Below are 16,980 nucleotides of genomic sequence, written 5' to 3'. Positions count from 1 at the left end.
GCAGGCCTCAGGGATGAACCCTTGAGGGCAGACTATAGGCCCGCTGTTCCTGCTAGGCCAGCTTCCAAGTTAGGTATCTTTGCAGATGCTCCAACACTCCAACACTAGAGTGCAGAAGATACCCTAATCCCATGAAACCCAGGCCCAAGGGCATCTGAGCACAGCCACTACACAGACCTGGAGCTGGAAGGAGATCATCCCTGTCTTGATCCACACGATGTCAAAGCCTGCCATCAGCTTCAGTACAGAAGCCCAGAAACTTCAGAAAAGACAGTAGTCCTACCACTTGATCAGAAGAAAGAATTTGCAGAAATTCAATCACAGACAGAGAAGGGAGAATGCAACCAGAAGAATAAATCGAATCAACTCAGAGGCAATGATGAGTAAGTCCACGCTGGCTTTCTGGAAAGTCCTTCAGCACTCACATGACAGCAACCCAGGGAAACAATATAAGGAGCTCAAAAAGACCACTGGCTGCTCTCTGACTTGACAGCATGTTCTGTGCTGTGGTAGTCAGAGACCGTGCTCAAAATTTAACAGTCCTCTAAAGTCCAAGAATTAGACACAGCTAGCACTGAGCTATTAGCCTGATTAGAAAGGCTTGAAGAATCCCCTTATAATAAAAGGTGAAACCATTTATTATCTTATGTAGAGTACAAGGGTGCAGTTATAAGAAACTTCTTTTTCTTGAAACAGAGGAAGTCAGCCTATGCCAGGGGGGAAAATGTGAGGAAAGAGTGTGTTAGCCATATGTAGGACTTTACTTATTCAGTCAACGTGCTGAGGCAAGGCTCAAGACCACTAGCAGCACACCCTGCGTCCACATTATCCTCGCCCCACAAGGGTCTATGCACTGCACTCCTACTTCCTAAGAAGCACCAACACTGACCCTGACCTGCACTCCTACTTCCTAAGAACCAGCACTGACCCTGACCTTTGGCTCATCCGGAGTGCATGTCCTTTAAGGCTGCTGTCTGCGTTTCCAGGCTCGTGCATGAGAGCCAGACCAGGTTGCTGTTGAGAGCACTGCCTTGCTCCATAGCAAAGGTTGCAAGTTCCTGTACTTGGAGTTTATTTTTAGTCAGGTTACATGACAGAAGGAAAGGTTCTGACAGGAAAGGATACCTTTTCTTCCATTTTGTTTGAAGTATATACTTACAATGTGTATAATTTTAAATTTAACAACCTGAGTGAATTTCAAGTTATGCAAATTTTCATTAAAAATACTCTCCCAAGCAAAAGTACTTGCTTCTGCCTTCACTGTAGACAACAGTAAACAAACTCTTATCTGGTGACTGATCAAGTGCGGCCTGTGGGAGTGGCTCAGAGCATCACACCCATGCCTTCAACTGCCAGTGACAACACCCCCCACAAGGGGCCCCTTTCAGGGTGCCCAGGCAGAGAGCTGGGTGGGGTGGAGCTAGGTAAGCTCTGGGCCATACTGCCAGAGACAGACTCTAGAAAGTGCGTCTGGGGCTGGGGTGTCTCAGGGGCAGTGTACGTTTATTAGGCACAGGTTGTCCTGTTCACTCTCATGAATCACTGTCACCCTTCCTAGCATCTCACACAAACTGAGTGGTCCACTCATGCGGCAAACAAGCAGGTACCCATACATTCCAACTCAGGCTGCTATTAGGTGGGCAACCCTGCAGGGCCTTACTGCTGTCACCAAAGCCATGCCAAAAGGATGCACTTCTTCCAAGGCCAGCTCCCAATTCTCTACTTTGTTCTTAGGCCCATAGCCGAGAAGGTGCAGTACAGATGGGAAGGTGAGCCCTTCTAAACCCAAGCACGCAGCGGCATTCATGCCTTCTGACAAGCTGCCGTAGTCTCAGAATCCTGCCAACTTTCTAGCCCTCCAAATACCTGGCTGGACCTTCTGACTCAGGCTTCCTGAGCATCCACTGTGGATGGAAATCTTGTGGTTACCAAGCAACAGATCAGTTTAGCTAACTGCAGGGAACTCTCTCAGTGAGAGCTGAAAACACTGCTCTCCATGCTAGATTACTCAGGACAGGCAGATGCTACATACACTGCAGTGAAGCACTCAGCCTAACGCGTACTCATCCCACTGCCTCCACGATCTCTGAAGGAAGAACTGCACAGTCCCCTCACAATTGTAGCTGTAAACTCAACAGGCAGTTACCTAGGCAAAAAGCAATTTAACCCAGGACTTAGCTCACAGCATTCTTTTACACAACATAATTATATTCATTCATTCATTCATACATTCATGTATGTTTTCTTCAAGACAGGGTTTCTCTGTGTAGCCCTGGCTGTCCTGGAATTCACTCGGTAGAGCAGGCTGGCCTGAACTCAGAGATACACCTGCCTCTGCCTCCCAAGTGCTGTGATTAAAGGTGCTTGTCACCATGCCCAGCTCATGACAGGAAAAGATCCATTTTAAATCACTATTTCTTCTTCTTTTAAAAAATAGCTTTAGGATCATGGCACAGCAAAGTCTTTAAGATTTTTCCTTTTTTTTTTTTTTTCTTCCGGTTTTCTTTGTGTGACACAGCCCTGCCTGCCCTCTGCTTTCGGAGAGGTGTCACAGTACACTTGGCCTTGTTTTAAGATTTTAAAACCACTCAAGCACACCTTCTCCTTGATGACTACTGCTTGAACTCCACCTTGCTTTCATGTTGCCTTAAGGTGTGAATGTAAGCATTTCTTTTCACTAGTCACCTAAAATAACACTTAAACAGTAAGTCCAAGCTATCCTTAGACTGAGTTTTTTTGTAACTTCTGGATTTTAGTTTATAAAATGGGCATGTGTTCTTTTAATAATGAGGGGGAAAAATCAGTATATTCTGTTTACAGGAAACAGGTGTAATTGTAATTTGTCCTATGCCAAAACCTCAAAGTATTTTGATTTTCTACTTTTGAAAACTTCACTGCTTTTTGGCCTCAATTATTTGATTTCTCAAGCCTTCTTCTGTTGCACTATAATTAAGATGCCCAGGGACCAACATTTCCTTTCCAACCTTTCCTGCTTTCTAATCTGGATACTCTGAGTCTATGTATACAATCCAGAAGTCAGTAGTGACCTCAGCTGACATTAGGCTGACTACAGGTTTCTCCACTGTGTCTGGATAAACTGAGGAGGAAATGGCAGACTATCATCAGAGTTCTGTTGGCTTTTAGATGACAGAAAGAGAAGGGAGCACCTTCCCCTAGCACAGGTGAAGCAGGTGAAGCAGCGGCCAGCAAGGGAGGACCAGCTTGCCTCCTAAAGGAGACACCGTTTACCATCCCGCTTGTTAAAGCTGCCACAAGGAAAGAGGCAGCGGATCCAGGTCCAGCTTTGAGTTGTATAGGCAGATGTCAGCTGGAAACCCAAGCCGTGCAGGTTTCATCTTTGATTCTCAGGATCCAACTAAGTCTAATTTCTGCGTCGCCATGGACCCTACTGCAGACAGAAGTCGGTCCTAAGCAATGTGTGCTGGTTAGCATTTGTCAACTTAATGCAGGCTATAGTTACCTGGGAAGAGGGAATCTCACACAATTCAGAAAAACCTCCACCAGATTGGCCTGTGAGCAAGTCTGTGTGGGAGGGTCCAGTCCACTGTGGGCAATGCCACTTCAGGCAAAGAGCCCTGTGTAGTAGGAAAAAGCAGCTGAGCAAGCCATGAGAAGCAAGTCAGGATTACTCCATGGTTTCTGCTTCACTTCCTGAAATCCCTCAGGGATGGACTCTACACTAAAAGGACACCGGAACATTCAGCTTCTGTCAAAAACCAAGGCTACTGAAGAATGGAACAGAACTTGGAGGCCTTAGCAGAAGCAGGCCACTGTTGGGAATGTGAGGTGTGAAGGAAGCTGGTAAGCCTGCGGAAGCTAGAGCTCATGCACTGTGTGGGAGCGCAGAGGCCCCGTCAGGTGACTCAGAAGGAGCACTGAACTAGAGTCCTTAAGTGGGAGGAACGCCGAGCTTTCTTAGTCCAGGAGACCAAAACTCTTAGGAGAATTCTTAGTCCTAAGGCACGGACCTCGAGTCAGGTGGTCATGTTGGGGAGTAGGGAGAACAGAATCTGGCTCCAGCTCAGACACTCAGCAGCAAGTTTGGAAAGGGCCTGAGCAGGAAGGACTAGCAACAGAAGCATGGAAGACTATTGGTGGTATTTCAGTTCTCCATTAAAATATTATAAATTATTGTTAAGGTGGATAAGTAGTGGGTATCCCTGGAAAACAAACATATTTAAAATAGCTATGATTAGATTCTGAGAATACCAAGACTGACCAGCTGAAGAACAGAACCTTGGGCCCCAATCCTAGGGGTCAGCCCTCTGGGCTGCCCGGCTAACACTTCTGTCTATGACCTGGGTGATAGATACCCTGAATGCATTTATTTTTTTCATGGTATAGAATAGAGCTTATTCAGGGTAGAAGATGGGAGTTAATGGGGTAGTAGAGGCAGAGAGAAAGGCACACAGAGAGAGAGAGAGAGAGAGAGAGAGAGAGAGAGAGAGAGAGAGAGAGAGAGAGAGAGAGAAGAGAAGAGAAGAGAAGAGAAGAGAAGAGAAGAGAAGAGAAGAGGAAGAGGAAGAGGAGGAGTGGAGGCTGGCCATGACCACGTGGAGGGGGGAGGGGAGGAGAGCCCAAGAAGGGCAGAGAGGTGAGAGTGCCAAGAGGCAAGAGCAATGAGAGCCTGAGTGCATTTATTACATTACAGAGAAAGGATAGAACAATACTCTACTGGAGCCGAAGGACAGGCTCAGGTGACCTTCAAGCTGGACAGATATGAGGCCCTTACCTTGAAAGTAAGGGTAAAGAGCTGTCGTGCGTGCAGTCACCAGGATGAGTTAGCCAGATCTGATCTGGACTTGGAAGCTTTGGGACAGGAGCACCCTGCTGATAGCAGCAGAGCTTCAGGCAGCCTCAGAGGAGGGTGCAGACAGAGGAGGGTGAAGATGGATCATCTGAGGACAGGGCAAGTCCCTGGTTGTGGTGGGCATGAAGTCACAGTTCCTAAAGACATCATAAGCTGGGCCCTGAGCTAGGCAGTTTCTACTGTATGTGTGAATGGTTTTCAAGAAGCAGATGAGTATTTTCAGTAGAGATAATATGGGACAGATGGTATGTATAAAGGGAGGAGGAAAGGGCCACCATGTGATAGGTGGCCTCTTGTGGACCAGGGACTAGTTGACTGCTGTCACTAACACCTCACTGCTGTATGCAGATGGTGTGCACACAACATCCGAGTGAGTCTCACAGAGAACCGGTGGGAACCCTGGCCTACTCTGGGAACTCTAATGGTGTGCTAGGGCTACCAGGGAGTGGGCATCCCTGAAAGTGGCAACTGAGATACAGGGTTTACTGAAGCACAGGCCACAGGACTCATCAGAAGAACATTAGAGAGATGAAGGTCAGGCCATGGTACAGCAAAAAGAGGAAGGGGAGAGGAAAGAGCCTGTCCCGGTACTCTTGGCTTCACACTGCACTGCAGGCCAGGCATTCATGGTTTCTTTCTACACTAGCTGATGATCTCTGCCCTCCCACTCTTCAGACAGGCTGTCACCAAGTGCTAGGGACTATCCAGGAGAGGCCAACTCCAGAACCAGGCTACCTCTGGTACCTCCCTACCTCTGCATGCACAGAAACGGACACCATTCAGAGCCGCTTTACTCACGAGTATCTCTTTATAGGCCTCTTGCTGGCCACCCCACAAGCAGAGCCATAAAGCTCACCCATTCTGTATACAACCTTGTCTCTTGCTCTAAAGCCATCTCTTTGGTTACACAAAGAATGATCTCACATTAATAGAAAAAAGAATTCCCTTAGACTGGAAAGATGGCTTCCTGGGTAAAGGTGCTTGCTATGCAAGCCTGCTGACCTGAATCCGGTCACTGCCCTGAACCCACATACAGTGGGAGGAAAGAACCAATGTCACAGACACACACAGAGCAGGGAGACAAGAGGGTGGGGGGAAGGGAGAAGGAAAGGGAGGGGAGTAAAAGTTCAGTCCCCTTTACAGGGTCACATACTTGTTACTTAGCTCAAGAATGGCTCTAGAAACAATCCTCGCTCCAGCGGAGGATGGGTCTCTGCAGGATAACGCCACGAGAGACTCAGCTAGGCATAGAGCCTGAGTCCTCAGGAGAGATGCCCCTGCTGCTGTCGAGCAGTTCACATTTCACATGCTGATCAGCACACTGGTGACCTGGCAAGCTGGCTCTCAATGGCCTCACCCCCTTTGGCTTTTTGAAACAGGACTTCTCTGCAGAGTTCTGGCTCTTTGGGAACTCACTACTTAGACCTGTCTGGACTTGGAACTCAGAAATCCATCAGACTCTGCTAGGATTAAAGGTGTACTCCACCACACCCTGTGGCACCCTCTTCTTGAGGGTCAACAAGTTAATTTTATTTTCCGACTGCTACTTAGAGGACTTCAGGGTCAAAATAAAGGGAGACAGTTCATACAGGTCACAGTCAGAATGGAAAGTCTCAGGTCTCTGGAGAACAGACTGAGGGAGGGGTGGGGTGTGCACCCTCCTACTGCAGAGGAAGCTCAGTAGGAGTGGGGGAGGTCTTTTAGGGCAGCTAGGGCTATCACACTGAATGAGAGGTACCAGGTAAGCCAGAGCAGACAAAGTTTAATGAGAACCACTCTCCTGTTGCATGCTGCCTCATCTGGTATGGCCAGTTTTTGAGACCAGTTACAGCTTCTAGTTCCAGTGCTTGGGTGACTCTACCAGCAAACATCACCATCTCCAATCTCCCAGGAGAGGCTGACTGGGTTCCTGCTCTTTGTTGTCAGTGTTGACCATGTGACAGAAAGCATACCCTATGGCTCCTTCTGTCTGCAGGTGACTCAGGTGTGGAGGAAGCTCAAGGTCACTGTGAATTCCCCCTAATCACCTCATTAGCTGGGTGAGGGTAAGGGTGTGTTTGTTCCACAAGGAGGCAGAAAGCTGGTAATTACACAATGTCATATAGAAAAAAAAAGTGATAGGAACAAAGAAGGCAGATGTAAAGGTTGTGTGTACAGAGTTGTAATTACCCTAGAGTCTAGGGCAGCAGGGCATCGGAGCTGCAGAGGAGGGCCCACGTGGCCAGCCTATTTGGATGTGAACATACTGTGAGCTTATGACAGGTAGGCCTAGTGCACTGTGTTGTTAATATTCTCTGTCCAAAAGAGCCCACTCACTCATTCAACCATCTTCTTGAAGGACGAGCACCCGGCATGCATTTGCATGTTTACTCTACTGTCTGGCCAAAGGCCTCTTGCATAGTTCTTCTGCCCTTAGTTCTGTGGCACAGACCCTACTAGCACCTGTCCATCACACTGTTAAGGACACCCTTTTCAGTCCCCAAGTCAAGTCTGTTATCATCTCTATGTTGCTCTGTGACAGAACTGTGGTCTCTGGGGTGGGGTTGGGGGATGGGGCCTGGGCACTTGGTTTTTCACGGTGCTTCCCAGCAGACTTCAGTAGAGTCTTTTCTTCGTCCACGTCTATGTGTCCCCACAGCATTTGCTAGTGGTCTTATCACTTTCTGGTGCTCAAATGAGACTGAGTTCTGGCCTTGGACCAGTGGGTTAAAAACAGCGACAGTAGCTTGCCTGCTTTCTTCCACAATCTCACCCAGGAGGCCAAGAAGACAAGGGGAAGCTAGCCCCACTCTTCTCCACACAGAAGGGCTGCTACCTGGTACATAGAGCTTTGAAAGAAGATGGCTGCTCCAGGTATGTTTGGCCATTTTTGCAGTTCACTGAATAATAACTGAGTTCACCTCCTTCATAGTAGAACAACTCCTTTTCCCTCAAAGTTCCAGAATGATCCCACCCATCTAATCCAAAGTGTTTCTTTTGTACCTACTATGTGCCAGGAGTGTGTTGCAGGCACAGTGAACAAAAAGCCTAATGGAGTTCCTGCTGAGGCACCTCAGACAAACCCCACACACAGAACTGACTGTGCCATTGTGTCAGAACAAGTGAGGACATCTGTCTGCTCAAGCAGATCTGAGAGGCAAGGGGGAGAGCCCATGCCAGGCCCAGGTCTTGAAAGTGACAGCAGGATGTCACCAAAGGCTCTAAGTCAGGGCTTCATAAGTTAAGAGGGGAGTGGGAGCTGTCTGCACCCAGCAGTGGCCACAGGAGGCATGGAAATAGATGGGGACCTCAGAAGAAGTCAGCAGCCAAGAGTGATGTTCATAAACATCAGAGTTTTAGAAGTTGAGGGAAGAGGATGGAGTCAAGTATGCCCAAGGGACCGAGGCTGTACATGCTGCAAGATGGACCAGGAGAGTCCCAACTCAGGTGCAGCAGACATGCCTGGAGACAGCCTCACGCTTCCAAGTGGCTGTGCCCAGCCTCTCATCTCACATTTGGCCAATCTGTTTTTTGCAGAATAACTGGCTCAAAGAAATCGAGAAAAAATTCACAATGGGCAAGAGTCCAGGTTTTCCTTCAGCTAATTAAGTGATATTAGCGAGGTTGTAAATGCCACGTAAAAATTGGCAGGCAAGCTGCTCCTAATGATGAGGATATTGCTTCACAGGGAGCTGCAGCTGCAGCTCCTTAGTGCTCATCCTCAGGGCACCTGGATCTGCCTTCAAGGTTGTTCCAGAGGCCGGAAGGTTGCAGCTACTTCCACGCTCACTCGGGTCCTTCGTCCCAGGAATACTTGGATAACAGAGGCCAGCAGAAAGGACTAGACAAGTCACAAGGCCATCGCCATAATGGCTAACTGCTTATTTCTAACAAGACACTGAAGCAATTTTCACACTCAGCAGCTGGTTTGTCTCCACAATGAGAGGTAGCATGTAGCTCAAGAATCTTCCTTCATGGGGCTGGAGAGATGGCTCAGTGGTTAAGTGCACTGACTGCTCTTCTGAAGGTCCTGAGTTCAAATCCCAGCAACCACATCCATAATGAGATCTGACGCCCTCTTCTGGTGTGTCTGAAGATAGCTACAGTGTACTTACCTATATTAAATATATAAATCTTAAAAAAAAACCTCCTTCAAGGTGCACACAGCATGCAAGTAACTCAGGCCACCCACCATGTGATGTTCTGATAGACTTAAGACAGCTAACAGGGAGCAATCAGAACCAAAAGCTAAAGCAGTCACACAGGGTGAGCACTTACTGGCTGTCTACAATGCCATAGAACAGGGAAGGCTGTAACATAAAACATGCCCAAGCCAGTGAACGCCAGTGATGAGGCATTTGTGCTGATTCAGGGAGGGGCAAGCAATTGACGGCCATGTGGGATTTCCCTAAAAATCCACAGTCTTGAGATATGAAAGACTTGTGTGCTTTAGAAATGCTGCGCTGTGCTGGCCAGGTAAAGCCAGCCCTAGGTATATTCTCCCTGACCAAGCACAGCCACATCTAGGAATGACCAGAAGAGGAGGCTTGCCTTGTTGGTAAAATGGAAGCTTGCAACACTCGATGAGGATGGATTGAGAGAACTGATACAAGCCAAATAAAATGATTTAAGAACAGTTAGCTGAGTCTGCCATTCGGCTAATTAATTTTAAAGGAGACGAGCTGAGAACAGGAACAAGAGGCTGGATTTTGATGCCGCTATTGCTGATGACCACACTGGAGGTGACAGCAGAAGCTGAGAGAACTGTCTTGGGAAAGTGGTGCTGGGTGTATGGAATAATTCACACAAGGCAGGGGACTTAGAAACTGCAGTCACATTTCCACATTATCAGTGACACTGGCTTTGTCATTCTGAAACCATTCCCCACCAAGTGAGAAGGAATTATGGCCCTCACAAAACAGGTCCCTGGACTCACCTCACTCATGCGTGCCTAGACCGATACCTAGGCCAAGAGACCTTGTGCTTCAGCCCCCACATTGCCAGGAAAGATGGCAATTTTAGAGGACTATGTCATCACTTTAGCTTCCTGGGAACTGCTGTTTTTGTGACGAATGTTGCTGAGGGGGCCATTCAATATTTTACCAACAGCATCTGTGTAGATGTTTGGGGTGGGGGATGTTTGACAGGTTTGTGTGTAGGTGCCAGGAAAGGTTTTGTGACTCTGACTGTACTCCTATGTGTTGAGAGATGTTTACTGTTCCTTTTCAAAACTGAGGCTAAGGGTTGGGAGGCTGACAGAGACCTGACTGTTAGGATCTCATTTAGAGACTTATTTCCTTGTTCCGAGAAGTGGATGCATGAAGGCAAGAGGCCATGCACACGAAAGACAAAACCCTTTGCCACTGCATGGGAGTGCCTGCTTTGCCTGCCCTTGGCTCACACCTGACAAACACTGGGTTTCCCATCTGAAGCCAACAGGCTCGAAGCCGGCTGGACTGTGCTAGCAGACATCATGGGTTGAACCCAGCAGGAAGCAGAAATGGGAAGGAGAGCACTGAGAACTTAGTGTCCCTACTGCACCGTCTGCATGTGACAGAAGGAACCCGTTCTTTCCTGACAGGCAGATTTCAGGGAAGACAGTCAGCTCAGAACAATAATCATGGCCACAGCAGGCCTAAGTTTTTGTACCTTATGGGGTTTAATGGACTTTTCTTTGCAGTCCTCAAAAAGCAGCAACTGGCATTTGCTTGAGTCCTGACGAAGAAGTATGGACAATCTGTCAGGTTCTCCCTGCCACTCACCCTGGCCACAATCACACAGTGCATGTGCAGATTAGCTGCAAAGTCACTTCACTTCCTGGAATGACAGCACTTTCCCAAATACAAAAAGGTGCCCCCAGTCTCCTCCGTGCCCAGCTGTGTTAGAGAACCAGGGGCAGGAGGCGTGGTGAGAAACGCCTTCAAAGTAAGGGCACAGCAGAAAAGGGCTGTTCCACAGTGGTGACAGGGCAAGAACAGAGAGTGGCATAGCTACTCAGAGTAATCCTGTGACACACTGCTGTCACTCACTGCTTGGCTCCCTGCTGCGCCAGCCAGACATCAAAGGCTGCCCCATACCATCTTACATGCTCTTTAGCAGCTAATCAGCCCATTCTTTCCTGAATAAAGCCCTGTTCAATCAGCTGCTCACAGGGGTATAGTGGTCTTGATGCCCATCTGCTAGCTAGGGTCAGCTGAGACATGGGGTGGTGATCGCTCTCTCCCCAGTGGCTTCTCATGGTAATGTCAATGTTGCCACTTAAGTCATCTGCTTCCCAGGACCCCATCATATTGGAACTGGAAGTGAAGTCTGCGACTCTAAGGCCACTCCACCAGGCAGCCCCTCTTTCCTCTGAAGCTAGGTGCTGACCAGGCTGGAGGCGACAAGTGCTTCCTGGTAAAAGGGGGTAACAGGCTGTGTGAGGACAGCAGCAAAGCCTGAGGCTGCCTAAACTCCAAGTAGGGCCAGGAATATGGCAGTATTCCAACTAACATGCAGAAAAAGGCAGAGGATCCATAGCATTCAAACAATCTACACCAAACTCTGGGCAAAGGAAGAAAAGGCTCTACACTCTGCCACTCACTGTGTCCCTCTCACACAGGTCACTCAGCAAAGGTGTCCCCACCCCACAGCCCCCTACAGAACACTCTGGGGCCTCCAGTGCTCAGGCTATAGTGCAAAGCTGAGCCTGCCGTTGAAAGAACACCATTCCTTAAGGAGAGAAAGCAAACAATCCAGACAACTTGCTAAACAGTCATTAACTCAGGTCAGTACTGTGGAATTAGACTCAAGGACAAGTCTAGTTCCCGACTCCAGGGACTCAGGACAACTGACCTCAAAGGTCAGTTTTGCTTACACTGGCATTCCTTTCCCAAAGATTCCTTGGATGAAGCAATCTTACACCTAGATGTGTGCTTTTTGGTGGAAAGGGCAAAGGGCTGTGCTTTTGCCTCTGCAAAACTAGCACCAGACCTAATGATATGAAACACACAAGAAGCCTCCCAAGTTACCCTAGTGGGACATGGCGACAACAGACCCGTCTTTATGTTCAGTAATCCCCATTATGTTTGTGTCCAACTGAATTGTTGCAGGATTAGGGATGATTTTTTTCCTCTTGTTCCAACTGCTTCTGTACTAAAGACAGGCAGACAGTAGAGGTAATTTATCTCACACACACACACACACACACACACACACACACACACACACACACACACGTCAGTCTTCCACATGAGCTCACCTGCTCATGTAAACAGAACCTTGCACATGGTCTAAGACCCATCTCACCTTTTTAAGCGTGCCTTCTTCACAGTACAGACACTGAGGTTTCTAGGAGCATCTCTTAGTCCAAAACTCTTAGCCACATGTCCGAGGTGTAGGGATCGGACATGGAAGATGGACTTCAGCTCCTTGGGGTAGGTGGCATAGGCTCGGATGAAGGACTGCAGGGCTAGAAGAAAGGGGGAGAGGAGGTCAGGATAGGTGTTCTGAAGTCTTAAAGCTACCCCATCCCTATGTTACCTACTTTATCTTGCCAAGGAAGAACAGGACTATGACAATTACAGGCACAATTACAGGCACACTTGTGTATGTATTTAAAATCTCTAAAAGGGCTGGGAAGATGTTCAGTGCCTAAGAGGACTTACTGTTCTTGCAGAAGACCTCAATTTGGACCCCTACCTTGGACAGCTCCTAACAGCTCTGCAGGGACCTGGCATCTCTCTAGGTGACTGGCTCACCTAAGAATATGCCTGCAGATAGACATGCAGACACATAATGAAAATAATAAAAAAGTCTGAATGAAACATTGCTAAGCAAAAGTTACGACCAAAATTATCACTTAAATTAATTCTATAAAAATTTCCTTTGCTTCATGAAGAGTTATAACAATCCAACAGAGCAAGACTTCTTCTATTTTGTCACATACATACCACAGAGCCTGCCATGTTGTATGTACTTGATACCTGTTTGTTACATACAGTAAAATGAGTGAAGAAACTAAGTGATCAACATTTTCTTATGAAAATGAGAAGATTCTTAGATATTTATATTAGGGGAAAACCAGTTACTTTTGGATAATTAATGCCCACAGCATGCCAAAGAGAAAGGAAATTAAAAAAAACTACAGACAGTGCAGATAGCAGTTGATCTGGGTGCCTGCCACCAGCCTAGAGAGTCCAGCTGCAAAGCAGCAGTCCCACTTTAAAGCCAGGAGAAACAGCTTCCATGTTCTAGACCCCAGTGCAGCTACAGAAGAACTGGGCTTTATTCCTGGGTGTTGGAGCCTTGCTAGGCCTCAGTACCTTAACCTGACATCCTCCTTGAGGATAGACTTTCCTGCATCTGCTTCCCCGCGAACATCCCACCACCTGCCCTCTTCCTACCAGGGAGCTATCTACAGCGCACCCTGCCCATCACTGTTCTTTAACTTTTACACCCAGCTCCTCACCCAGGAGGGACAGGACTAGCCCTGCACCACTGACAACAGAGACACCAGGCAGCAGCCTCCCTCAGCTAGGTGGTTGAGCCACTGGACCGGAAAGTTTGCCCACAGCTTAGGTGTAATATCCCAGCAGTACCTGGAGATTGCCGTTTATGAACAGTAATAAAAAGTGTCATTTTAGCAGATCATCTCCTGGAAGGATCCTGGGAATCCATCAAAGCTCTATTTACTGAGCAAAGTGAACTCCTTTTCCCAATCGATGAGAAATAATAAGCACGGCAACTCCTCGGCACCTCTCTTAAATCTGTGTTCACTTCTCTCCCAATAACTAGGGACCAGCTTTTTCAAAGAGCATCTTTAACACTTCAAATCGTCTGCCCTGTCTAGAGGGTTCCAACACTGGCCCCACCCACAGTTAACTCACATTCTCAGAAAGGAACTCACCCGGCACTGCGGTGACCACCAAGACCTGACTTCCCTTTCTTTTCCCAACACTGCTCTAAAACATTCCACTGAGCCAAGCCAAGCCAAGAGTCTGGGCCACCCCAAAGGCAGCCTATATGTCACTTCCTGCCACTTTTCCACATAAGCAGCTGTGCCCCAAGTCTTTGCTTGGCTCACAACCATCCTCTCCTCCACAAAACACACTTCCATGAAGCAAGCAAGTAGACAGATGTCTGTCCCAAGAGATGTAAGGACCCAGCTCAAAGCTCTGCAGGAAGCAGCAGCTGCTGAGCAATGGCGGAGTGTCTCCGCCTTAGCCATCAGCCCCGGCAGCATGTCACACTGCGTATTTAGACTACATCTTCATGTTCTCTAGGCTCTAGTGTCACTGGGGACAGCAGCAGCTGCCTGTCCTTGCACAATGGCATGGACTTCCATGTTTGGCTAACTCTGAGACAGCACGGTCAGGAAGTGGTTCATGCTGGCAGTGTCTAAAATGTACAGAAGGAATATGATTGTGGGGCCAGCACAGTAGACAGTGGAAAACAAGGAGATGTTTATTCAGGGTGACGGATGGAGCTACAGGCAATGAAAGTTGAACATCTGAGTTGCTGGCTCTTATTTCCAGGGAGATATTTAAGGTGCATGAATTAGAGGGAATCTGTCTAAAATAATCCACCTGGACACCCTGTCCTGTTTTTATTCATGGGCATCTGGATCAGAAATGGAGGTGTCATACAGATGACTCCTAGGATAAGAAGGCAGATACTACAGCCTGTAGACACTCCTTCTGCCCCATATCACAAGCCTAGTCTGGTCCATGGCAAAGGCACACATAACCTATGCCGACAACCATATTACCCAAAGGATGTGAGAAAAGAAATGTCTTCTTACAGTTCTCTTAAAGACAAAGCACTTGGCAAGGTGCCTGGTCAATGCCATCCCAATGAAGCAAAGAGGTAAATATATTACTACTAATAAGTGCCCTTTGCAAGCACAGGTGTAAGGGCTACACATGATCCCTACTCTGCAGGGAGGCCAGAAGACAATCACGACAGGCAGAGGATCTGCTCTGCAAAACTTCAGAGTCTAGAATGAAAACACAATGCCACTATTTCTACGGCCTGAGTCCTAGCTAGGAGATACACAGAAAGGAGGAAAAAGAAGAACTAACTATTCTAGGGACTAGCAACAATCAAACTGACTATTAACAACGCCAGGGGTCAAAAAATGCAAAAGGACTCCAATGCAGACTTGGCCCAGGTTCTATCTGTTTTCTGCACAGAGGCAAGGGCAGCTGCATTGTTAATAATTCATGAAGTAGGCTCTGTAATGCCACAAAAGGGAATCAAGTTGGTTGAAGGATTTGCATCTGTAAACTGAAATGCAAAAGGTAAGTGTCATCTTATGGGATACAATGGCTTTTCCTATACTTTAAGTTCAGTTCCTTTAGAGCAGTAGTGGATACATTCCCCAAACCTGCCAAAATCACAATCCTAGTGAGAGGCTTTGTGTCCCAAGGTAGGTGACTAAGATCTAAAGGGTGAGGGCAGCTGGTTCCAGACCCTATCAACATGGAGTGAAAATGAGTCAGCCAACAAGAGAAATAATCCATATATGTCCTTGTTGTACTAAACACCACACCACGGGAAACAGCTCTGCTCCTACAGCTCCAACAGAAGATCAGTAACTCTGATGACACACATTACGCCCAATCAGTCTCTGATAACTGCTTGTTAATTTTCAAGGGACTATCCAGGCACTTGCACAGGGCAGTCCCAAGGTATGGGAACACCACTGATACACCCGAAGTGGATGGTGTGTGGGCAGGCATCTTTTTTTCCACTGTAAGGTTATCAACCTGAATTCAGCTGAGTCAACCTTCTTCCAAAGGTCAAAATCACAATGACAGTCTCTGGCTTCTCTATAGGGAGGTTCCTAGAAGCTACTTGGAATTGCTAAATTCACTTTTGGGAAATGCTGAGAACATTATTAGAGAGAAGACCAGAAGGACATCAGTTACATATCTGGCTGGCAGTGATAGACTCCCATTGCATGCAATTGTATCTGAAATGTTTTGACAATCAAGTCCTTGCAGAGGATGAATGGTGGCTCTCTGAAAACATTTGTTTTTATATTGCTAGTGCTGGAGCTAGAGTTCCAGGGCACTGTGCTCTCTGGGCAGGTGCTGCCGCCTGAGTTCCACCTCCAGTCCTGATCTGTTTTCTCACCCACTGCTTGCTGGCTATTCACTGCAGCCCAATTTCTAGCTTTCACTCTAACCCAGGGTCAACTTTTAAACTGTAGCTTGGTGATCTTTTAAAACGAATGGCCTATTGAGCCACAACTCAGCTCAAAGACTCCCAGTGGCTCCCAGTCCCCTGAGGGTGACATCAGAGCAGCCTCTGAGCTCTAGCCTCTGTCTCAACAAATCCAGTCTTGTATGAAAGCCATGTCCTTCCTTCAGAAGATGAACTGCTCAGCCTGTTTTATTTTGCTCCAGCATCACCGTCTCAGCTGGGCCTACTCTGACCCCACCTGGCCTACTTTCCTGTAGGTTGTACCGCTCACTCAGTCACTCAGTCACTCACTCATTACCTCACTGCTGCCCCTGTATCCTTTGTACACATCAGTGTACAAAGCAGAGGATGCTTTCCACCACCTTCTTTTGTGTTAAAGCACCGGGAATGGTGCCAAACTCTATCACTTTCAAGTAAATTAGTTTTTAAAAGGTACTTCTAGTTGGGAGTGGTGGTACATGTTTGTAGTCCCAGCACTTGAGAGACTGTGGCAAGAGGGTCCCAAGTTTAATACCTGCTTGGGCTATATATGTAACATGATCCTGTCTCAAAATTAGATGAGTTTATAAGAAAGAATGACACAAGGCCTAGTAACATCTTCACTCCTAGCACTCAGCAGGCAGACATATCACTTTAAGGACAGCCTGGTCTACAGAATACATTCCTGTCTTTAATAACATTAAAAAAAAAAAAAAAAGCTTCCCTTTTCTCAAAATTCTCAAGGAACTCGCAGAAAGAATTGTATATCCAACTTGGGTCTTTTTGTTTGTTGATTTGTTGGGTTTTTTTTGGGGGGGGGGGAGGCTTTCTCTGTGTAGCAATGACTGTCCTTGGAATCACTATGTAGACCAGGCTGGCCTCAAACTCAGATCTGCCTACCTCTGCCTCCCCCAACTGCTAGGATTAAAGACAAGTGCCACCAGGACCATCACCTCACTCCTACTTAGGTTTTATTAGCATTAGTCACCAGCTAGAACATCTCA

General features: G+C 47.3%; 1 protein-coding gene across 1 annotated transcript in view; it reads right to left on the bottom strand.

Moving 5' to 3' along the window:
• Positions 1-16,980, bottom strand: part of Ddx31 (DEAD-box helicase 31) — a 66,917-nt gene that overhangs the window by 1,378 nt on the left and 48,559 nt on the right. The window contains exon 19 of the mRNA XM_052181991.1: positions 12,098-12,260. Within this exon, the coding sequence (XP_052037951.1) occupies positions 12,098-12,260 (163 nt within the window). The remainder of the gene's footprint in view (positions 1-12,097; positions 12,261-16,980) is intronic.

This window comes from Apodemus sylvaticus, chromosome 5 (assembly GCF_947179515.1).
Source record: "Apodemus sylvaticus chromosome 5, mApoSyl1.1, whole genome shotgun sequence".
NCBI lineage: Eukaryota > Metazoa > Chordata > Mammalia > Rodentia > Muridae > Apodemus > Apodemus sylvaticus.
This window is presented reverse-complemented; position numbering and strand designations above follow the sequence as displayed.